Source organism: Calypte anna, chromosome 5A (genome assembly GCF_003957555.1).
Source record: "Calypte anna isolate BGI_N300 chromosome 5A, bCalAnn1_v1.p, whole genome shotgun sequence".
NCBI classification, from domain to species: domain Eukaryota; kingdom Metazoa; phylum Chordata; class Aves; order Apodiformes; family Trochilidae; genus Calypte; species Calypte anna.
In genome coordinates, this window is record NC_044251.1 from 3,083,701 (window position 1) to 3,107,655 (window position 23,955).

The window sequence follows — 23,955 nt, forward strand, 5'->3', positions numbered from 1 at the left end:
TCTGCAGAGGCAGCTGCTTTTACTGCCTCTCCAACTATTCTGCAACACACTTTAGATTCTCAACCCTAATTCTGCTGCAGCAGCAATTAATTATAATTTTGTTGTGGAGTGGAAGAGAAAATAATGGGCTACCACTCATAAACACAGGACAGGACAGCAAGAACCTTCTAAAGCTGTAAAAGGTTGAAAGTGGTGAATTAACAAAGGTTTTTGGGTTGTTAGTTGGGTGTGGTATGAATTTGTGTGGAGCCTGGTCTGAAAGCAGCAGTATCCAATCCCAGACTCTCAGCAACATTATTCATCCCCAGTACTTGAAAAATGCCCCCATTTCCTTCCCTTCCCAATGTGCACTCACTTTGGTGGATCTTTATATTGTTGAAATTCAAGCAAAGTTTGAAGTGACTGGTTTGATGTGTGTGTATAACTTAGCACTGAGAGGATGTATATGAACTTTGTTTTCTGCTTCATGTGCTCACCTTTTCTAATATTTTTGTTAAATACTGTATTTTTACTTCAAAGGCACTCTGGTTATTGAGAGAAGGCTTGATCTGTGCAGTGTGCTTCAGTTTGTCCAACTAGGCAAACAGATTTGTAAGTTCATTATTGTTGCACTTTTATTACACAATAAATTCCTTGCACATACTGTAATATATTTTAATATGCTTTGTAATCATTTTTAGAAAGTGATGATACAAATTGCTGAGTTAATAAACTAATATTGAACTACCTGGGATTTTCTTTTGTAAATTCTTTTTTCTGGTAAACTTCTTTTTTCAATTACTAGGATTTTGTAATCCTGCTATTTAAGACCCATAGACATAGTAGCTATTTGGCAAGCTCCTTATTTTTCCACCTCAGTTTAGGTATCCCTAATAGGTTATAGCTGTTTTCTGTGTCCTTGAACTTCTTGATGAAATTCCTGCCTGCACCAAGGCTTTACTACAGAATTAAATTTATATTTAACAAACAAACAAAAAACCACTTCCAGCACCTCTCCTTAATTATCTATGTATAGCAGAATATAACTTGGGAGTTTCTTAAGGTCTAAGCATAGAAATTTCTTGAAGTCCTAGTGTTAAGATAAATCAGAAATTTCCTGTGAGGTTTGAAAGCTTGAAACTTGGTCCGAGAAGCACTTTTAACTTCAGTGGCATTACTGACCTTGAAAAATAAGAGTAGGTTAAATGTCATTTTAGCAAAAAGGACTTTGTTGATATCTTTTTCAAAAAAAATCACAGAATCACAGAATTAGCCAGGTTGGAAGGGACCTCAGAGATCATCAAGTCCAACCCTTGACCCACCGGAGCAGTTGCTAGACCATGGCACTGAGTGCCACATCCAGTCTTTTTTTAAATGTCTCCAGGGACGGAGAATCTACCACCTCACCGGGCAGTCCATTCCATAGCCTAATCACCCTCTCCGTGAAGAAATTCTTTCTAATATCTAACCTAAACCTCCCCTGGCACAACTTGAGACCCTGCCCTCTTGTCTTGTTGAAGGTCGTCTGTGAAAAGAGTCCAGTTCCCACCTCGCTACAGCCTCCTTTCAGGGAGTTGTAGACAGCAATGAGGTCTCCCCTGAGCCTCCTCTTCTTCAGGCTGAACAGCCCCAGCTCTCTCAGCCTCTCCTCATAGGGCCTGTGCTCGAGTCCCTTCACCAGCCTGGTTGCCCTCCTTTGGACCTGTTCCAGGACCTCTACATCCTTCTTAAACTGAGGGGCCCAGAACTGGACACAGTACTCGAGGTGTGGCCTAACCAGCGCTGAGTACAGGGGAAGGAAATCTGAGGACATCTTTTCACACTGTGCTACATACTCCTTAAAAACAACCAATTGTATCAATAGAACACTCATATGAATGTACTGCCCAAATTAATTCTTCCTTTGCCCCTCATTCTCCCAGACAACTGGAACATCTCTGAAGATACAGCTGTGCCCCCAGGATGCTCCAGTTTAGCTTTTGCTCCTGCCACCAACAAATCTGAGTTTCTGCAGAGTTCAAAGGGTTTGTATGTAGGAGTGTTGGCAATCTGGGTTCATGGTGGTTATGCTGGGTATCACATGGAAGGGAGTATTTCACATGCAAACAATATGTTTTGGGTTTCTGGAGGCTCCACTGCTGTTGAATTCCAGTGGCTTGTTTGAAGTGTTCTTTAGAAAAGTCAGAACTAGTTTGGAGGAGATGAAGTTTTATTGGGATTTGGAGGTGGCTGTTTGCTTCATTTTTGAAGAATGATGTTTTAATTTCTTCACCTACAAGACATCTCTGGGTTGGAAAAAATTGGGGTGTACTTCATAGTTAGACGTTCTGCTCTAATCCATAGTTTATACTTGGACAAAGGGAATATGTCCTGGTTTGGGCCAGGATAAAGGTGATTTTCCGTTTTGTACTTTTACTTTTAGCTAAGTCTCTTGTAAGTAGTTGCATTTGCTGAAATTAACAGCAAGTTTCTCAGACAGTGTGTGCTTCTAGGATTGATAACACTTGATGTTTATAGTTACTGCTAGAGACTGGTGTGCAGAGCCAAGGACACTGCTCAGCTCTGAGGAAAACATTTTACCGTCCAGGAGGATAAAGAGGTCCCACCTGAGCCCTCCTTTGGGGAGGAACGGACAAGAGAGATGCAAGAATTGACCAAACAGAGTATTCCATCCCATATACGTCACACTCAGTATAAATTTGAGGCATCACAAGGGCCGAGCCAGATCTTTTCCTGATTTCCTGCTTCCCTTCCTTCACCCGGCATCCTGGAAGGATCCTGTCCATTCGTCTGCCTGTGCTCCTGATCCGTGCCAGCCCATATCTGTGTGTTCCTGCCTCCAGCTCCCAACTGCTGCTGACTCCAGGAGTCCAGCCTGGACTTTCCCAGGGCTGCCCTGCAGCCTCGGTGGTGACGTGAGAGTTATTGGGGGAAAGGAGGGAGGAATGTGGTTTCCATTTTCCTGTATATTTGTATATATTTAGTAGTTTTTCCTATTTATCATTACTGTTCATTAAAGTTGTGTAGTTTAGTTTCCAACCCATCAGTCTCTCTCCCTTATTCTCTCTCCTTTCTTTATCAAGGAGAGAGAGATTAATAGAGAGCGTCTGTTATTCGGTTTAATTGCCGGGCCAGTGTTAAACCGTGACAGAATAGCAGATGAATATCCACACTACTAGTTTGACTAAGATTTGCAGCCTAATATTTGGCACCCTTAATCTGTGAAGTATTTCTGTTTATGCCTATTGTGCAATTTAATTTCTTCAAGCCTTGTTGCTGGCTCCCACCTGTGCTGTATTTGTAAGAGCTTGGGAGCACAGATTACTTTATTCTGAGCTTCTCTGACACAGGGCTCTTGGGTTGCAAGTACTTCACTGTGAGTGCAGAGAACCTTTTAGAAAACTTGGCCCATGGGTGAGCCTGCCTGACTTGAGTAGGGAAGAGTAGTAGAGGAGTTGTGCTACTCAAACAGATGAAGGAACACATCTGCTGAAGGTGCCTCCCTTCACTCAGGGTTCATGGCAATCAGATACTTTCTGGAAATAAATGCCCAGGAAAGCAAACACCTGTTGTGATCAGCACACAGTGAGGTACACAGGTTTTTCACAATCAGAGGAACCTTGACAGGCTTGAGAAGTGGGCTTGTGGCAACTGTATGAAGTTACAAGGCCAAGTGCAAGGTTCTGCACCTGGGATGGGGCAATCCCATGCAAGAATACAGCCTGGGAGGAAAAAGGATTGAGAGCATTCTCTGAGAAGAAGACTTGCCAGTGGTGGTGGAACAGGAACTTAACATCAGCCATCAATGCATGCTTGAAGCTGAGAAAGCCAGTGATGTCCTGGGCTGCATCAAAAGCAGCACAGCCAGCCCATCAAGGGAGGTGATTCTGCCCCTCTCCTCTTGTGAGACCCCACCTGGAGTATTGTGTCTGGGTCTGGAGTTCCCAACATAAGAAGTACACAGAGCTCCTTGAATGTGTTCAGAGGAAAGCTTCTTTCCCAGATGCAAGACTCTACACCTGCCCTTGTTGTAATTCATTAAATTTCTCCCTGCCCAGCTCTCCAGCCTGCCTAGGTCCCTCTGAATGGCAGCACAGCCTTCAGATAAGTCATCCAGGCCTCCCAGCTTTGTGTCTGAGCAAACACTCTGCCCCATCATCAGAATCATTGATAAAGATGTTGAACAGGATGGGACCCAGCGCTGATCCTTTGGGGACTCCACAGGTCTCCAGCTGGACTGTGTGCCACTGATCATCACTCTTTGGACTCTCTTGCATGGCCAGTTCTTAATTCATCTTCCTGTCCATTCTTCTGTCCCACAATTCCTGAGCTTGCTCAAGAGGATGTTATGGGAGACTGTGTCAAAAGCTTTGCTAAGGCCAAGGTAGGCTATATCCACTGGTCTCCCTGAATATACCCGTTCAGTCACAACATCATAGAAGGCTATCACATTAGTCCAGTGTGATTTCCCCTTGGTAAATCCATGCTGACTGCTCCTGATAAGATCTTTCTCTTCCACATGCTTAGAGATGACCTCCAGAATGAGCCACTCCATCATCTTTCCAGGGTTGGAGGTGAAAGCTGGGGTAGGACTTCTTGCATGGGAGTCTTGTGAGAGGACAAGGGGCAATGGTTTGAAGTTTAAAGAGGGAATATTTAGTTTAGATATTATGAAGAAGTTCTTTACTATGGGACTGGTAAGACACTGGAACAGGTTGCCCAGGGATGCTGTGGTTGCCCCCTCCCTGCAAGCCTTCAAAACTAGGTTGTATGGGGCCTTGAGCAACCTGATCCAGTGGGAGGTGTCCCTGCCCATACAATGGGGTTGGAACTGCATGATCTTGAAGGTCCCTTCCAACCTAAGCCATTTCATGAATTATATTCAGAAGTGTCACGGTTTAACAATGGCCCAGCAATTAAACCAAGTACCAGACGCTCTCTATTAATCTCTCTCTCCTCCCTGATAAAGAAAGGAGAGAGAATAAGGGAGAGAGACACGGGTTGGAAACTAAACTACACAACTTTAATGAAACAGTAATGATAAATAGGAAAAATTACTAAATATATACAATATACAGGAAAATGGATACCATGTTCCTCCCCCCTCTCCCCCAATAACTCTCACGTCACCACCGAGGCTGCAGGGCAGCCCTGGGAAAGTCCAGGCTGGAATCCTGGAGTCAGCAGCAGTCGGGAACTGGAGGCAGGAACACACAGATATGGGCTGGGATGGGTCAGGAGCACAGGCAGAGGAACGGACGGGATCCTTCCAGGATGCCAGGTGAAGGAAGGGAAGCAGGAAAGGCAGGAAGGGCAGGCAGCCAGAAGCAGGAAATCTGGCTTGGCCCTCGTGATGCCTCAAATTTATACTATTACATATATAGGATGGAATACTCTGGTCAGTTCTGGCATCTATCTTGTCCGTTCCTCCCCAAAGGAGGGCTCAGGTGGGACCTCTTTATTCCTTCTGGAGGGTAAAAGTTTTCCTCAGAGCTGAGCAGTGCCCTTGGCTCTGCACACCAGTCTCTAGCAGTAACTATAAACATCGAGTGTTATCAGTCCTAGAAGCACACACTGTCTAAGAAACTTGCTATTAATTCCAGCAAGTGCAGCTACTTACAAGAGACTGAGCTAAAAGCAAAAGTACAAGACAGAAAATCACCTTTATCCTGGCCCAAAGCAGGACAAGAAGTCCTGTATCTACACATTTTTTCTGACCTCAAAGGAAAAAACACCTTTGCTCGTGGAAGTCATGGTACAGAAATGGGTTCCTGTAGTGAAATGAGGCAACCAGGTGCCACTAATTGCCAGGTAGTGGGCGTGAGCTTGTGTTAAGCCCACCTGTGCCTGGCTAGGGCGGGCCCCCACTGCTCATGAGCAGGACCACGGGGCCAATAAAAGGTGAGTCTCGAAGCACAGGCTCAGCTCACTCCTGAGCTAGTCAGCAGAGAGGTCAGTTGCTTCTTTCAACACTGTGTTACCTTCATTGCGCCACTAGCGCTCATTGCCCTTAGGGTGAGGCTTGAGTGGCACAGCCGGCTAGCACGCAGTACCGCAATGCCGAGGTCTCGGGTTTGAGACTCCTCAGAGCCTCACCCGAGCAGCAAAAGAAGGGGCAAGGAAAACATCCATTCTTTACTGAACATGGGTGGGAATATAGTTGTCAAAGATGAAGAAAAGGCTGAGGTATTTAACACCTTCTTTACCTCAGTTTTTAACAGTAAGACAGGTTATCCTGAGGACAGACGGCTTCTGGAGCTTATAGAAGGTGACAAGAATCTAAACAGCCCCCCTGTAATCCTGAAGGACACAGTCAGTGACCTACTGAGATGCTTGGATCCCCACAAATGTATGGGACAGGATGGGATCCACCCAAGGGTGATGAGGGAGCTGGCAGAAGAGCTTGCCAAGCCTCTATCATCTACCAACAGTCCTGGCTCACTGGGGACATCCCAGATGATTGGAAGCTGGGGAATGTCACACCAATCCACAAAAAGGGCCAGAATGAGAACCCGGAAAACTACAGGCCCATCAGCCTGACCTCAGTGCCTGGCAGGGTTATGGAACAGATCATCCTCAGTGCAATCACACAGCACCTACAAGATGGGTGAGGGATTAGACCCAGCCAGCACGGGTTTAGAAAAGACCTAACCAACCTGATCTCCTTTTATGATCAGGTGACCCGTCTGGTGGATGAGGGGAAGGCTGTGGATGGAGTCTACCTGGACTTCAGCAAAGTGTTTGACTCCGTCTCCCACAGCATTCTCCTGGAAAAGCTGTCAGCCCACAGCTTGGACAGGGGCACTCTGTGCTGGGTTAGGAACTGGCTGGAGGGCCGGGCCCAGAGAGTGGTGCTGAACGGGGCTGCATCAAAATGGCGGCCGGTCACTAGTGGTGTCCCCCAGGGATCAGTGTTGGGCCCAGTGCTGTTCAATATCTTTATTGATGATTTAGATGAGGGGATTGAGTCCATCATCAGCAAGTTTGCAGATGACACTAAGCTGGGGGGAAGTGTAGATCAGCTGGAAGGCAGGAGGGCTCTGCAGAGGGACCTGGACAGACTGGAGAGTTGGGCTGATTCCAACGGGATGAGGTTCAACACGGCCACGTGCCGGGTCCTGCACTTTGGCCACAACAACCCCATGGGGAGCTCCAGGCTGGGCACAGAGAGGTGTTATGATCGGAGTTATTATTTATATTTTGATTGCGAGGAAAATTCAGCCACTGACTCAGAGACGACGCTTGAATTGACAAATAACCAGACTGCTGGATTTAAAATTCGTTACAAAAGTTTATTTCGAAACAGGGAAAGCCGGTTATACTAGCAATAAGACCTTTTGTATAAAGTAACCACCTTAATCGATGGTCGTTAAGAGTAACAAAGGGAGAAACAAAAGAGAGAAAATATCACCATCTGCGCAGGGCCAGGCCTCGGGCTGGAGGGTTGCTTCTGGTTCTTCGGGCTGAGGCTGCTTGTGGTTTTCGCCGTTGAGTCACTGCTCTGTCCTTCCATAGCTGGAAATCGGGGTGACGAGCTGAGAAGACGTCGAGCCGAAGAAGCGCTCACCTCTTCCCGGCTTTTCCCAGGGTTATTTATCCCCCAAAAAGAAAGGAGGGTTCACTTCATTCCAGATGGCCCTGATCTCCAGGCCAAATCTCCAGGCTTGCTGGGATGAGTCATTTCTTATCTTTGTGTCCTGGAACCCTGCTAGGTTTGGGCGACCAGGTGTCTGTCAGGCATTCCTTGAGATAAACATATGGTATTTACCAGCCAGGTGAAGGAAAAAACTGGACCGAGAGACAACTGGACCGAGAGACATGTTTTATATTTTCGGTTCCACATGTATACCACAAGTGGCTGGAGAGCAGCCAGGCAGAAAGGGACCTTGGAGTCTGGATTGACAGGAAGCTGAACATGAGCCAGCAGTGTGCCCAGGTGGCCAAGAAGGCCAATGGCATCCTGGCCTGTATCCGGAACAGTGTGGCCAGCAGGTCCAGGGAAGGGATTCTGCCCCTGTACTCAGCCCTGGTGAGGCCACACCTCGAGTCCCGTGTCCAGTTCTGGGCCTCTCAGTTCAGGAAGGAGATTGAGGTGCTGGAGCAGGTCCAAAGGAGGGCAACCAGGCTGGTGAAGGGACTCGAGCACAGACCCTATGAGGAGAGGCTGAAGGAGCTGGGGGTGTTGAGGCTGGAGAAGAGGAGGCTCAGGGGAGACCTCATCACTCTCTACAACTCCCTGAAAGGAGGTTGGAGCCAGGGGGGGGTTGGGCTCTTTTCCCAGGCAACTCTCAGCAAGACAAGAGGGCAGGGTCTTAAGTTGTGCCAGGGGAGGTTTAGGTTGGAGATGAGAAAGAATTTCTTTATGGAGAGGGTGATCAGCCATTGGAATGGGCTGCCCAGGGAAGTAGTGGATTCTCCGTGTCTGGAGATATTTCAAAAGAGACTGGATGTGGCACTCAGTGCCATGGTCTAGCAACCGCAAGAGTGGATCAAGGGTTGGACTTGATGATCTCTGAGGTCCCTTCCAACCCAGCCAATTCTATGATTCTATGAAGCTCAGCTGCAAGGGGTATGGGAGCAGGCAGTCTGTGAGGACTGATGGATGGAGGTCTCCACACCTTTCTGGAGCTTCTTTGGGCTGCCTTTCTGATTCCTCTTTGCCTTTAGGATCCCAAAAGAGCAAACAGCCTCTTGCAATAGTTGCTGCCTGCTGCTCTCTGGTGTTCTCAGTATCCCCAGCACAGCTCCTCTGTGCCACTGTGAGGTCTCAGACGTGCTGTAATTCAAGATGTGGTTAGGAAATCCTCTGGGATCGTGGCTCATCTCACCTGAGGCAGCACTGCCTTGAGAAGACTGAACATCAGCTGTTTGCTGGAGCTGGGGAAGGTGGCAGAGGGGAGGGCAGCCTCTGGAACCCAGGCTGCTGGCCCCAGGCTGCCTTCTGCACTCCCTTGGCAGAGATGTGGTGTGAAAGATCCTGAGTGGGGGCTGCCTTCCCACTCCATGGAGTCCAGGCCCAGATGTTGTTCCATGTGGAAGCAACATGGCTGGAAACACAAGGGGGGATAAAGGGCTGGCTTGGCCTTGCATGTGTTTGCATTTAAAGGACTGATTTTCTTGGAGGCTTTGGGGAACCTTCTCCTCAGCCAGCATTTTCACATAGCTTCAGGACTGTGTGCATGCAAAGGACATGCAAAGGACATGGAATGGGGTGTGATGGGCTGTGCCAAACCTTTCACCTGAGCCATCCTCTGTAAGAGGATGAGGATGGCCACGTGGCTTTTAAACCAGAGCTGGCTTGGGTCAGGGACAGCTCAGCCCATGGGTGTACTAGGTACAGGGAAGGGCTCATTTAGTTGTAGGGATGCCAGCTGTGAGTGGCTTTATGCAGGGACACTTTGGGACATGAAGACATCTGCACCCAGCTGTGTGAATGCATTCCCTTCTGCCATCCCCATGGTTGAGGGAAATGATGGGGGACACCAGTGCTGCCATCTGGAGAGTAGGTACAAGGATGCCTCCAGAGGACCAGGGCTCTGCTATCCTGATAAAACTCCAGGGGGTCAGCTCTCACTCAGGTCACGGGTGGGAGTGGAAGCAGCAAACTGTGCATCAGCAATGCACTGCTGCTCCCATGACTGTCACTTCAGTGCTCTTTGTGACCTGGGGCTTAAATACTTCCTATCCTAGAGAAGAGATGGGAATTCATGTATGTGCTGGGGGAGGATGACTGTATTTAAAAAAAAAAAAAAAAATTAAAATAGTAAGAAAAGAAGTGTCACATCCCTCCTGTTGTTGGCAGGAGTGGAAGGGCAGTGGGGGAAGGTCTGGGGACAAAGGAGCTTTGGGGTTCCAAGCCAAGCTGCTTGGGTGTGCACTCTGATCTCCACAATCGTGTTTCCCTCTTATGCAAAACAAGATTGTGGGCAGATAAGGAAGGTTGTCCCTGCTAAAAAAAAAAAAAATAAAACACTAACGTGTCTTTCATGGCTGCTAATTTGCAGACCCACATCAAGGTCCTTCCCCTTATGAAAAAACAAAAAGTTGCTGCCATCATGGAAAACCACTTCAGACTGAAAACAGGGCAATGGAAGGTTGGTTTTCAGGCTCTTCTGATTCCTGAGGTTGGTGGCAAGGCTTCCCTTCCCTAAGAAGGGACCAAGAGAGGGCCTGAAGGGGTGATTTTTCTTCTTCTCCCTCCAGGAAACTGCACGCAAATATTGTGCCCTTCCTTTTACCTTGTTAGGATATAAATAACTGAGGAAATGGTTTTATTTATCATTGTCATAATTTTAACCCACCATTCAAACTTCGAACTGTAGGTATATATTATAAAAGGAGATAAATATTCAGAAGTTAGTGAAATTTTATACCCGAAGTTTGATTGCCTTGAATCGTCATAAAAAACAAAGCCAGTGTTTCACACATTTCATTTTTTAGATAATTATTAACTTGAGATAGGGAGGAATGGCTGCATCCAGGGCCAATCCACCTACTGGTCCTCTGCCTTCTATTTCATAGGAGCAAGGACATTTTCTCAACATGGACAACACAGCCAGCCTGTACCAGATTTAAGACAACAGCCTACAATCCTACCTTTAAAAGAATGTAGGGATAACTAAAAGCAAGACAGAAAGAGGGGAATTATAACCAAACATAGGGCTTACAGAAATGATGTAAACAGCTGCTGAATTAAAATCCCTTCCCTCCAGTCATCCTATTCCCATTTAGTGATCATTAAGTTATGTTGTATTAGATGGCTAGTGAGGACAAGGCCAGGAAATTGGAAGGAATATTATGATGAGTACCTGTAACGTGTTCCATTTTTATTTTTAGCTGTCCTATGCAATGCTACGTATGACATTCCTCTAGGGTGTGTATGTAGATACAGATTTTGTTGGTCAAGCTGTATCTGAACTGAGCTGGGGGGGGGCTCTGTGCATTTTTTACGTGTTTGCTTCCATTACTTTTGGATGCTAACTAAACCATACTTGCCAGAAAGGAAGAGACTGCTGCCCCTTACCTCATCTCTGAGCTAGACATCTTCACTTACAGCTTCTGATTTCAGATGTCTGCCCATTTGCAAGCAGTGATTCCCAGTGGCAACCCTCTGGCTCCTGGTAATGATGCCAGGCGAGTGAATTCTGTGCTCATACAGCCTTGGAAGTGATAGAAAGGACTCACTGCTATGTAAGTCTCCAGAATTTTTTTTTTCCTTTTGTTGTTAACAAGAAGTCAATCAAGACCATACAAGGTCCATACAGACCCTATGAGGAGAGGCTGAGAGAGCTGGGGGTGTTCAGCCTGGAGAAGAGAAGGCTCAGGGGAGACCTCATCACTCTCTACAACTCCCTGAAAGGAGGGTGTAGCCAGGTGGGGGATGGATGGATGGATGGATGGATGGATGGATGGATGGATGGATGGAGACCAGACAGAGGAGATGGTCTCTGAGTTTGCCCTGCAACTAAATTGTGTTTCTTTACTGCCCTTAACCACCTGTTCTCAAAGCCCTTGTAGGAATTTTCAGTTTTTGAGACCACTGCCCTTTTGCCATGTTTTTGCTGAAACTCATTCTTGGAGTATGTGAGAACTTGGGTGTCAACATGGGAGTTTGCAGATATATAAATAAATTAAGAGATATCATAAGAGTTGTTTCCTTAAGAAAACAGCCTGAACACTCTCTTCAGTAATACCTTGTGACACAGATGCCTCCTTCAAAGAGCTGGATGTAAGCACCCCTGTGCTGAACAGTTTTGGTTTATTAGCAGGTACAAGTAAGTGATTGGTCCTGAGAATATTGTGGATGGTGACAGAACCTTAATCCTGGGACTTATTTGGATCATTATACTTAGATTTCAGATTTCTTCTATCAAGCTTGATAAGGTAAAACTGCATCTTTGTCTTTTTTTCCTGATTGGAGTATTTCACAGACCTGTAGAGTTTCAGGCCTGCAAGATCTACTTTCATGATGGTTCCCACCCATTTTGATCATGCAGGTCTGTAATATTACCCAGTTATTCAGCCAGGAGTTTTTAAAAGCCATGGAATTCGTTTTATAGTTTCTCAAAGAGATGGAAAACAGTAGCTTGGAGATGGATGTAATATTCACCTTCTTCACTCTCTTCCACAAACATTCTATTGGCTTTTCACTTCAGAAAGATTTCCTCTGGTGACAGCTCACTGTGGATTTGAACTGCATGCTTCTCCTTTGCTCTTTCTCTGAAGAAAAACATTCCTTTTTTACATAATTTAACATGCACTCCAAGTAAATGAAAGATAAGAACCTATGAGCATAATAGGAAATCAAATAAGAATTTCTAACATGAGACCTGGATTGATTATATTTTGTCTATGACTTCCCATTCACACCTAAGGAAGCAAATAAATGGAGCTTTGCTTCCCACTTGATTTCTACAAACCCTGCAGAATAGAAACATTTAAATACTGAAGTTTACATTATAATTTCTGAGTTAATTCAATTAAGTTTTACTTTAATAGAAAACTTCCATTTTCCTGTTAAATCGTTCTGCCTTCATGGCAGATATAGTTTGCACCTTGGTGGGAATTTGTGAAAAAGACAGAACATGGAGTGATCTTGGAAACCTAAGACTAACCTCACTCATGTTACTTTGATACATTTTCAATACTGGTATTATTTTTTCCTTCCCTCTTCACAGGAAGAATTTGGAGGCAGAGCTGATGTTCTGTTTGCCAATGAAGCTTTTCTGCTCTGGTGTCAGCATAAAACTGCCAGCTATTCCAATGTCAATATGATGGACTTCTCCAAAAGCTGGAGTGATGGGCTGGCCTTCAATGCCCTCATACATGCTCACAGGTAAGATCTGACAGATCAGCTCAGGGAGAGTTGCTCAGCGCTGTTTTTAGCTCCAGCAAAAGTTGTTCTGGTTTCTGTTTGTCAAGAAATTGTCAAATTGTCCCTCTGCCCTTTCTCACTGAAAAATCTCCTTTCTTAAATGGATTTTGTCTCCCTGGGGAAGGATAAAAAGCTCTCATTTGGTCATTCCTCTTTTTTTTTTTTTTTTTTTTTTACATAATACTGAATTTTCCGTATTACACATCTGAAAAACGATGACCATTATTTCATCTTAGTCCCTCAGTCATGTTGAAGAAGAGAGTGGATCAGGCCAAACTTTTTGTGTGAATTTACTTTCTGTAGAATTAGAACTTGTAATATATGTTAATGAATTTATGTTCATAACCAGTAGAATTCAGGGATAAACTAAGAAAGAAGTGACCAAAAGCAGATGAGACATGTCAAGACCCTAACGGGATTAACTTCTGTCTTGGAGATAATTAGAAGTGTAAGTCCTGGCACCACTGAGACAGCTGCGCACTGGGGGAGTGTAAACACCGGCACGAAAGGCAGGATGAGGCTGCCAGAACTAGCAGATAAGGGGAAGTTTTATTGCAAGGGTCCAATTATCCTCTATAACAAGGGGATGAAGTCATCAAGAGCAAGAAAGGTAAAAAGTTCAACCCTGAGGAAGACTTCGTTACTTCATCTGAAGACCCCCAAAGACCCCCGAACACATCCCCAAAAAGACAACTCCGCCCAGACTCCACCTGTTATGAATATGTATGTAAAGATAATGTAACCTACCCTTTTACTGTATAAATATCCTAACCCTTTCCCTTAACCCTTGGAACTCTTTGTCCAGCACAAGCTGGGGGGTTCCCCGGATCCGAAAATAAATACCTTTGCTGTTTAAAGACTCAAACTCTGTCTCTAAACAGTTTTGCTTGGCCTTTTTCGGCTTCAATGTTCCCATGGCTCTTCTTCAAAAGTTTTAGTGACATTTCAGTGACTGGGTTTACTGTATGTACTCTGGGACCATGTATGTTTTCCGGTTCAATTGTAGCAGAGTAAGATGCCTCTCAGTCTCTTTCTTTCTCCCTTCTCTGGCTCTTTGAAGAAGTGTGATGAAAAGACCCCAAGGCAGGAGATAAAAACCACCCAAGAGAACCTTGACCATTTCCTCTACCATTAACAGAATCTGAATTTTCTTGGCAGGACACTACCTGTAACTTGCCCATCTGGGAATCACCTCTTTTTACAGAAATGCCTCTCTTGTGGTCTCTGAGTTTCACTCTTGAGTGAAGAGAAGGGCAGACATTTGCTGGGAGTGGTACTTCAATGGCATAAAGGACACTTTTCCTCCTGTCATGTAGGGAAGGGATGACTCTCTTGAATGAAGCCCAGGATCAGGCAGAATAGTTTCAGCATCAATATCATAATCCTTAGTCAAATAAAGAGTTTATGGTTTATAATCTGAAACAATTTATGACACATACATCTTGCTTCCTCTCCAACCCATCTCTTCTCCTTGCCCAGGCCTGATCTTATCCACTATAGCTCACTCCGGCAGGACCAGCCCATCAAAAACCTCAACAATGCCTTCAGTGTTGCTGAGAAAGAACTGGGAATCAGCAAACTGCTTGATGCTGAGGATGCAGCCATACCTTACCCAGATGAGAGATCCATCATGACTTACGTGTCCCTCTATTACCACTACTTCTCCAGGATGAAACAAGGACAGACACTACAGAAGCAACTCACCAAAGTAAGTTCGTTGTTTTCTTAAGTTAAAAATTAAATACAGAAAGTTGTGTTGGAAATATTTTGCTGTTTGGTTTTGTTTTGTATAAGCTCACCTTCAGGATCATTTAAACTGAATCAAATGGCATGGTCATTTGAAAGACCTTTGGCCATCACTTGAATTCTGAAAAGTATCCGTAGATGATTTGATCTCTAAAGAGGACTGCATGTATGGCATTAAAAAATTAATCTCTTTTTGACCTCACAGTTTCTGGATTGAATTGTTGTGGCTCCAAGGCAGCTCGTGGCACACAGATGTCATTAATCTTGGGAGTACTGCTAGGCATAAGCAGACCTAGTCAATAATTTTCTGATTTAATGGGAATCATAGAATCATAGAATTGGCTGGGTTGGAAGGGACCTCAGAGATCATCAAGTCCAACCCTTTTACCACCGTTGCGGTTGCTAGACTATGGCACTGAGTGCCACATCCAGTCTCTTTTTAAATAGCTCCAGGTACAGAGAATCCACCACTTCAGTGGGCAGCCCATTCCCTTATTCTGAGACTGCTTTGGATTATTATTTCCTGTGAAAATCCTTATCATTTCTTTCTAACTCCTTAACAAGTATAAAATGGGAAACAAACAAACACACAAAACCCAAACCAACAGAAAAACAAACAATGAAAAATAAAAGAGAACAAAAAGAAGGGGGGAAAAACCCAATTTTTTTTTTTTCAGTTTCCACATGCATTTTTTTCTAGAATACGATGAGTTCTATTAAAAACTACTTGCATCCTGTTGACGGAAAACTGAAGGTATTTTGTGGTTGTTCCACTGAAGATCAATTTCCCTAGCGAGAATTTAATTTGTATTTTCAGAATAACCTGTTCTGCTTTTGACAAAAATAGAAAACAAATAGCCAGCAGAAAACTCCATGCCCAGGATCGGTCTTCCTTGAACACCTGGACAGTTCTACAGAACTGTGCAGTGGAGGAGGGTTTTTTTGGAGGGTTTTTTTTGTTGTTTAATGGAAGGCACAAAATGTGGAACTAAAGACTTCCCTGGTGGTGACAAGGTGAAAGACATGTGCAAAACAGGATTTGCTCAGCTCACAAAGTGTTCTGGGACAAGAACAAGATGAGACTGAAACATATATTGGTAACAGTGATGTTCTCTGAAGAGAACATTAGCTGAGAGCAGGATTTGGAACTCAGTCAAAGACTGGGTGTCAGGGAGGAGAGTGGGCAGTAGGATTTGACCAGCCTACACCTGAGTATCTGGATTTTGCCCAGGAGACACAATAAGCCTGAAATAGTCCTTGAGTCACCAACCAACTATTAGAAGACATTTCAGGGTCCAACAGGCCATAACCTTTCTATTGTGGGAAAATTACTCAGTCTGTTTTTCTGTTCTTGTCACGTTCCGCTGTTTGTTGTTTGTGGTTTTTTTCTTTTAGTCATATTTATACTTTCTCTTTTTTTTCTTTCCACTTACCTGCTCCTTTTTTCCCCTTTGCCTCCTTCTTTTCTTTTAGCCTGTCTCTTATATTGTGTTCTTGTCTTCCTGCATCTCTGACACACACACAAAGAGACATTTAGAAAGAAAATGAAAGAGCTGTTAATCCCCTCATGTCCTTAGTCCCCTCCAATAGGCAGCTCTGCATCTACTAATAGGATTGAGGAGGGAAGCCTGAACATGTCAAGGCAGCCTTTGAGTTCCAAGAATCAGCCCAGGGAGGTAAATCTCCTTTTCCCATCCCATGTGAGGTGACCATGCACTTGCTAGGATCTTTTAGCAAGAATTGGGTACAATGGCAGAATATACAGAAAGGAGCCCTGTCGTCAGGGGCTGCTTTTCCTGCACTAAAGGTTGGTGCTGTTTTACTCCTCTTCCAACACTGTGACACTTTATTCATTGCCAAGTGTGCTTTCTGGGAGGTCAAAGCAGATTCCCACTTGCCAGGGACTGGGGCTTTGCTCAGTTCCATTCATCTTCCTTACTTATGGGCCTGTTTGAAGCTGGGGGGCTCAGGGGAATGAGAGAGGCAGACAACATGCTCAGCCTTCAACCTGCTGATGGAGAAGGTCTGCTGAGTAAGGGTGAGGAAAAAAAAAAATACATATTATGAACTAAAAAGTAAAAAATTAGGATTATTTTATTCTAACACATGGTATTTCATTATGGATGTCATTCTAAATGTTTGCTTCAGGATTTACATGAAATTGAATAAAAGCAAGTCAGACCACAAATGAAACAGGTAAATGTTTTGGACTGGGAAAATTATTATTGAATCGAAGTTTACATCCTTGCCTGTAGTGGAACAGAGCGACCAGGTGCCTCTGATCATCAAGAAGTGGGTGTGAGCCACTATCAACTCCACCTGTGCCCATGCGGTGATAGCGGATGGGGAGTAGGAAGGTCCCTGTGCAGAGGGGGTGCTGGAAGAGAGTCCCATTTTTAGTGATAATTGAAAGATAATGGATCTTCTTACCCGAATGCCGGTTGTCGTTTGCCCTGGGTCAGGTCCTGTTTTTTCTTGATCCGACAGAAATTTGGGCTAGACCAAGGTCTATGCCCGCATTCTCCACCAGATGTAGCCAGAAAGGAGTCTCTTGTCCGGGATCGACACGTTGATACGGTGATATAGACTCGTAGGATGTGATCTGAGTCTATTGCCCACAGTGCAGAACTAGCAAAGATGGTCTGCTGCTATGGAAGCAACCAGCTGCTCTCTCAGCTAGCTCTAGAATGAGCTGCCTCGGTGGGTGTGAGCCTCACTATTTATTGGCCCCATGGTCTTGCACATGCTCCATAGGGGCCCTGCCCTGGCTGGGCACAGGTGGAGTTGATAGCAGCTCACACCCACTTCTTGATGATCAGAGGCACCTGGTCGCTCTGTTCCACTACACTTACCTAACCCCTGTTTTGCTACGTGACATTCTCTAATAATTTATATAAAGAAAAACAGCTCCAAGAAAGAGATTGAGATGGTACTGTTTGACCAGAGTGTTCTGTGGGATCTTGTCAGATCATCTCCTACAGTCAAAGGTTGTAAATTCAGTTAGGTGCATATTACATGGCATAGAATGGAGATTTTTTTTAGAGATGAAAATAGAAAGAAAATCTGCCTTTTTCTTTTATGAAACAGAAAATCTGACCCCTCAATTTGGGACTTTAGTTTTCTAGACAGCCTGTGTAGGAACTGCTGACAGCCTCCATGTGCATGCTGTTTATTCTGACATGAAGTTTTTCTTACATAAGAACCAAAAAAAGACATTAAATAATATTTATTTATGTGTGCTTTATGGAAGGTTATTCTAGGATTTCTCCTGGCCTCAGATATGAGAGGTGTCACCACACTGGTATGAAAATATGACAACTCTGGCAGTTCCATACTGGTCTCTTGACACATACTCAACCAAACTCGAAGCTTGGTTTTCGAATATATTGTTTTCTATTCACACACCTTGCTTCATTCTGCTTCTTATGTGCTTTGTAACTTCCTATTCCCCTCATAGATCATGTTCTTCCTGAAGGAAATAGATGACTTGAAGACTCTGTATGAGCAGATGGTCTCCAACCTCCTGAAATGGATTAAAAAGAAGGTGGTGGAACTGGATGACCATCACTTCCCCAACTCTCTTCAGGAAATGTGGATGCTTGTGGCCAACTTCAAGACCTTTCGTACCCTTGAGAAACCCCTCAAATACCAAGAGAAAGGCATGATTGAGGCTCATCTCTTCAACATCAGGACCAAGCAGAGAGCCAACAACCAACGCCCATGCTTGCCCCCGGAGGGGAGCATGCTGCAGGATGTGGAAAAACACTGGAAAAGGCAGAGCACAACAGGGGCAAAGCACTGCAGAAGGAGCTGCTGAGGCTAGAAAGGCTGGATATTTGTATATATTTGTATATATTTAGTAATTTTTCCTATTTATCATTACTGTTTCATTAAAGTTGTGCAGTTTAGTTTCCAACTCAAAAGTCTCTCTCCCTTATTCTCTCTCCCTTACTCTCTCTCCTTTCTTTATCAAGGAGGAGAGAGAGATTAATAGAGAGCGTCTGTTATTCGGTTTCATTGCCGGGCCAGTGTTAAACCCTGACAAGCCATCAATACCTTGGAAACAAAACCACTTTCAAGCTTCATGGATTATGATCACTTTGTCTGCCTGGAAACTGCTTCATACTGCACCTTTTTGATGAACCCAACGAGGAAACTGTGTTAAACCAGACAATTGTCTAACAATTGTCTAACAAATCTCAACGGTGATTCAAGGGTTGGACTTGATGATCTCTGAGGTCCCTTCCAACCCAGCCAATTCTATGATTCTATGAATTTGCTAATTTAGCAAAAGAATTTGCCAATAATCAATCAGTCAGTCAGGGATGATAATGCAGAGATTTTGTGTCAGAAGTCATTGTCCTGAATCACAATATAGGCAGAGAGATGAAGCACTATCAGTGAAAAGAGCATTTCTTCCTTGAAGCTAGAGAAGGAACAACCAAAATATAAAGTGCAGAACAAACAAAACAGGCACTAAACTCTTCCTTAAGTGCAGAGGGAGTTATTATGCAGGTAAACCTTTCTTTATAAGGTTCCAGTTGATCATTATTCTTCTTAGAATCATAGAATTGGCTGGGTTGGAAGGGACCTCAGAGATCATCAAGTCCAACCCTTGAACCACCATTGCGGTTCCCAGCCCATGGCACTGAGTGCCACATCCAGTCTCTTTTTAAGTATCTCCAGACACGGAGAATCCACTACTTCCCTGGGCAGCCCATTCCAATGTCTGATCACCCTCTCCGTAAAGAAATTCTTTCTAATATCCAATCTAAACTTCCCCTGGCACAACTTGAGACCCTGCCCTCTTGTCTTGCTGAGAGTTGCCTGGGAAAAGAGCCCAACCCCCCCCTGGCTCCAACCTCCTTTCAGGGAGTTGTAGAGAGCGATGAGGTCTCCCCTGAGCCTCCTCTTCTCCAGGATGAACACCCCGAGCTCCCTCAGCCTCTCCTCATAGGGCTTGTGCTGGATCCCTTCACAGCCTCCTTGCTCTTCTCTGGACCTGCTCCAGCACCTCAATCTCCCTCCTGAGCTGAGGGGCCCAGAACTGGACACAGGACTCAAGCTGTGGCCTCACCAGGGCTGAGCACAGGGGCAGAATCCCTTCCCTGGACCTGCTGGCCACACTTTTCCTGAGCCAGCCCAGGATGCCATTGACCTTCTTGGCCACCTGGGCACACTGCTGGCTCACGTTCAGCTTCCTGTCAATCCAGACTCCCAGGTCCCTTTCTGCCACTCTGTGCCCAGCCTGGAGCTCCCCATGGGGTTGTTGTGTTGAACCTCATCCCATTGGAATCAGCCCAACTCTCCAGTCTGTCCAGGTCCCTCTGCAGAGCCCTCCTGCCTTCCAGCTGATCCACACTCCCCCCAGCTTAGTGTCATCTGCAAACTTGCTGATGATGGACTCAATCCCCTCATCTAAATCATCAATGAAGATATTAAACAGAACTGGGCCCAACACTGATCCCTGGGGGACACCACTAGTGACCGGCCGCCATTTTGATGCAGCCCCGTTCAGCAGCACTCTCTGGGCCCGGCCCTCCAGCCAGTTCCTAACCCAGCACAGGGTTTCTGTCATAAAACTGAATATTAGCAGCTATGACGAGACAATGAAGGTGTAAAGATAGGCAATACAAATTACAAGAAGGGTTAGTGTTAGAAAAGGAGAAAAAAAGACCCAAGGGAATTAGAGCAAAGAAAAAGCATGTAAAGATCAAGACATCAGCTTAGGACAGCAGAGCTAATAAATAAAGGGAAACAATATTCCTTACCCAAATAGATTGACAGGGATATTTTGTTAGGTACTTGGGCCTGTCTGCTCATCCTGTTTCAGATGTGGTGTCTTTAGAATGAGGTATTTGCCACCTGAAGGAATTTTTTTTACATTCACTCCAATTTTGCTACAGCTGAACAGGCTGTTACAGAAGGATTAGTGTGGTGTGTGCTACTTCAAGTCAGCTAGGTCAGATTCTTCCTGAAAGCCTGGAGGTTGCCAAATGTTTTGGGGAAAAAAAAAAAAAAAAAAAAATCAAAAATCAAAAATCCCCACCTGCAATATTTAAACCAGAGGGTTTCAAACATTCGTGGCTCTGCGATGGAAACTCAGAGAGATTCCACAAAAACATCCTTCTGCTACTTGACAAGTGTTCAAACTTTCCAATTCAAATTGAAAATAAACCAAACCCAAGCAAAAAAAAATAAAAAACAAACCAAAAAACCCTGAACATCAGTAGCAATGCTGACCACCAGCACATGTCCAACAATCTCTGGAAGTCACTGTCCTCACCAGGGGGTTCTGGCTCAGCTTGTGGGGCTGAAGTTTAAAGCACTGCTGCCATCTGCAGGGTTCTGTCCAGAATGGACTTTTCAACTTGCTTTTCCTGTGAGTTTACTTCTAATACTGTAAAATCTGCTATGAGCATTGTTATGAAGTGTTGCAAACCTGATAAAATCTATTTTTTTTTTTTTTATATTTCTGCTCTTTAAAGAGAAGGGTGATTTTCTAACCCCACCCCCAGCTCGATGTTAGTCATGGAGTGGTTAGGGTTGGATGTGCTCATGTACTTATGTCCTACCTGTATGTTTGAAAGAAAACACCTTACATAACAATGAATATAAGAAGAATCCAGGTTAGAGAAGGAAAAAAAAATTTCCTCAATCAGACAACTTAGTGTTTGATATGGACAGAGGCTGAAGGAGCCAATTTCAGTCTGTCTGTTCCTGCTGGTGTGTAGGACTACCTGCAATTTAGAATGCTCCAAAATAAATGGGGAATGTTGGCTAGAAAGAGTAAGGAATGTGAAGACAGGAGGACAAAATCCAGCTGGAATGACATGGGACTGAGTGGTCATACTGTGCCTGCTGTCAAGCAGCACTCCCAGATCCCTTTCTGCAGGGCTGGCCTCCAGCCACTCCTCTCCCAGGTGATACTTGTGCCCAGAATTAACCCCTTCTAGGTGCAGAATCCAGAATTTGGCCTTAAGTTTCATCCCATTAATCACTGCTCAATGCTCCAGTCTCTCCAGATCCCTATGCAGAGCATCTTGCCCCTCCAAAGAGTCAACAGCACCTCCCAGTTTGGTGTCATCAATGAACTTGCTACTGGTGCATTCAAATCCTGCATCCAGATTGTCCATGCAGTTACTAGACCATGGCACTGAGTGCCACATCCAGTTTCTTTTTAAATATCTCCAGGGACAGAGAATCCACTTCTTCCCTGGGCAGCCCATTCCAATGTCTGATCACTCTCTCCATAAAGAAATTCTTTCTAATATCCAACCTAAACCTCCCCTGGCACAACTTGAGACCCTGCCCTCTTGTCTTGCTGAGAGTTGCCTGGGAAAAGAGCCCAACCCCCCCCTGGCTCCAACCTCCTTTCAGGGAGTTGTAGAGAGTGATGAGGTCTCCCCTGAGCCTCCTCTTCTCCAGCCTCAACACCCCCAGCTCCCTCAGCCCTTCCTCACAGGAATTCTGCTCGAGTCCCTTCACAGCCTCCTTGCTCTTCTCTGGACCTGCTCCAGCACCTCAATCTCCTTCCTGAGCTGAGGGGCCCAGAACTGGACACAGGACTCAAGCTATGGCCTCACCAGGGCTGAGTACAATCAGGGCTTCTTCATCCCTATGGCTCAGATGACCATGCTCAACAAGTATCAGTCCAATGTTTTATTTAAACCTCCTCTTGCTGTTAGCATCCTTAGAAAAGCCATTCTTTTTTTCTGGCACACCATTCTTTTTTTCTGGCCCAACACTGGACATGTTCAACCCCAACTGAGTTTTAGCTTTTTAGCTCCCAACAAGAGCACTGAAGACAACTGGATTTACCTCTGGTTCCATTGAAGTTCTGACTTGTCTTTGGCATCTAACAAATGGATTTGTTTTTCACTTGGAGAGGTCAGTTTAAGTTCAGCTTCTGACTCCTTGAATTTTTTCCACAGGATTCTCTATCCTACATTCTGAACACGATCACTTTCACAACAGAGAGGCTTATATATTGAGGAGAAAGATTTTTCTTTGTGTGAACTGAAGGTGAGGTTAAAATGCAATCCTCACCTTCAAATTTGATTTATTTAGTAACTGTTTTACTTCTCAAAAAAGCCTGCTTTAATGAACAGCAGCAACAGCAACCGGTGACTAACAAACTTTAGTTTTGAAAGGATTAGAGGTTGAAAAACAGTAGTGCTGTAACTTAATTTCCAACTTAACTTTTGGGGGATACAATCATTAGACACTTAAACCTCTTGTCAAAAAACTGGAATCATAACAAACCTCAGAATCTTCTCACTTGACTGTAATATGGGCTATAGAGCACCTGAGTGACTGAAATAAGCCTAAAGGTGTCACTGATGGGCTCCTGGGATTTCAGGAAACATCTGAGGAAAAGCTGCATGTTCACGATTCTAAAAGTCACAGAATGATGGATTCTAAAACAACAAACCCTCAAAAATGCCAGTAAAAAGTTCTGCCATGTCCTTCTGTATATACCAAATTAAGCTAACCACCTAAACAGCTTCTTGAAAGAGCTATGGACACCCTCACCAAAAAAACCCCAAAACACAACAACAAAACCAACCCAAAAAACCAACACCCCCCCAAAAAAAACCCCCCACCAGAACTCAAAACAATACCAAAAAACTTTATGAGAGAATAATTTGCTGTGGCAGCTTCTATATAAATCCTCTTCTGTATAGAAATGGCAGACTTAATGATGAATATTGGGATTCAGTCAATATGTCAATATTCTTCCCTTTAAAAGTTGGCTGTGTCAGAGAACTCTCAGAGGTTAGACTCTTGGGCTAAAAGAAAAAGAAAAGGTTACCTGGAGAAAACAAGGATAATGCAAGACAGGAGGCTGGAACAGATGAATGAAACTGATTAGGATGAACTGTGGAAACAAACCAAATCAACACAGTGTTTAGAAAAGAAACAAATGTCTGAGCCTGTAATGATCCCACTGAGTCCTTCTGATTGGAGCTCTTGAACAAGGAGAGGAGCATGGACTTTCCCACTGCTGCACTGGATGGACACTTCACTCTTTACAGCTACCAGGCACTCACCTACTGTAGCTTGTACACAAATGTAGAAAATGTACCTAAAAGGTCAACTGAGGTCAAGGGGAAGCAACTTAGATTAAAAATTATATAATAAAAAAATTATTTTTAACAGTTTCCAGTTCTGAGAGAGGTGGGGAAAGCAGGGCATTATGTTGCCTGCCCAGCTGTGAAGGTGTGTGGCAGCATCAAGTACATTTCTGGACAAACTGATACATCTCCCTGAGAAAGCATGAAAAATGGCTCTAAAGATAAGTAAAATCTTAGCCATAGTCTACACTGGAGCTAATTCAAGGTGTGTTCAAGGGT

At 44.5% G+C, this 23,955-nt stretch overlaps 1 protein-coding gene across 1 annotated transcript; it reads left to right on the forward strand.

The window, feature by feature from the left end:
* Nucleotides 1–6,036: 6,036 nt before the first annotated feature.
* On the forward strand, nt 6,037–18,416 carry LOC115598427 (spectrin beta chain, non-erythrocytic 5-like). Its single transcript, XM_030451814.1, has 5 exons — nt 6,037–6,044; nt 11,793–11,862; nt 12,657–12,814; nt 14,333–14,561; nt 18,057–18,416. Exons 1-5 carry the CDS (start codon nt 6,037–6,039, stop codon nt 18,414–18,416), a joined length of 825 nt encoding a protein of 274 aa, XP_030307674.1.
* The last annotated feature ends 5,539 nt before the right edge of the window (nt 18,417–23,955 follow it).

Excerpts from the sequence above, each read along its gene's own strand:
- LOC115598427 (XM_030451814.1), top strand. Across the intron at positions 12,815-14,332 it reads GCCCTCATACATGCTCACAG|GCCTGATCTTATCCACTATA; the intron begins GTAAGATCTGAC and ends CTCCTTGCCCAG. Across the intron at positions 14,562-18,056 it reads TACAGAAGCAACTCACCAAA|ATCATGTTCTTCCTGAAGGA; the intron begins GTAAGTTCGTTG and ends TTCCCCTCATAG.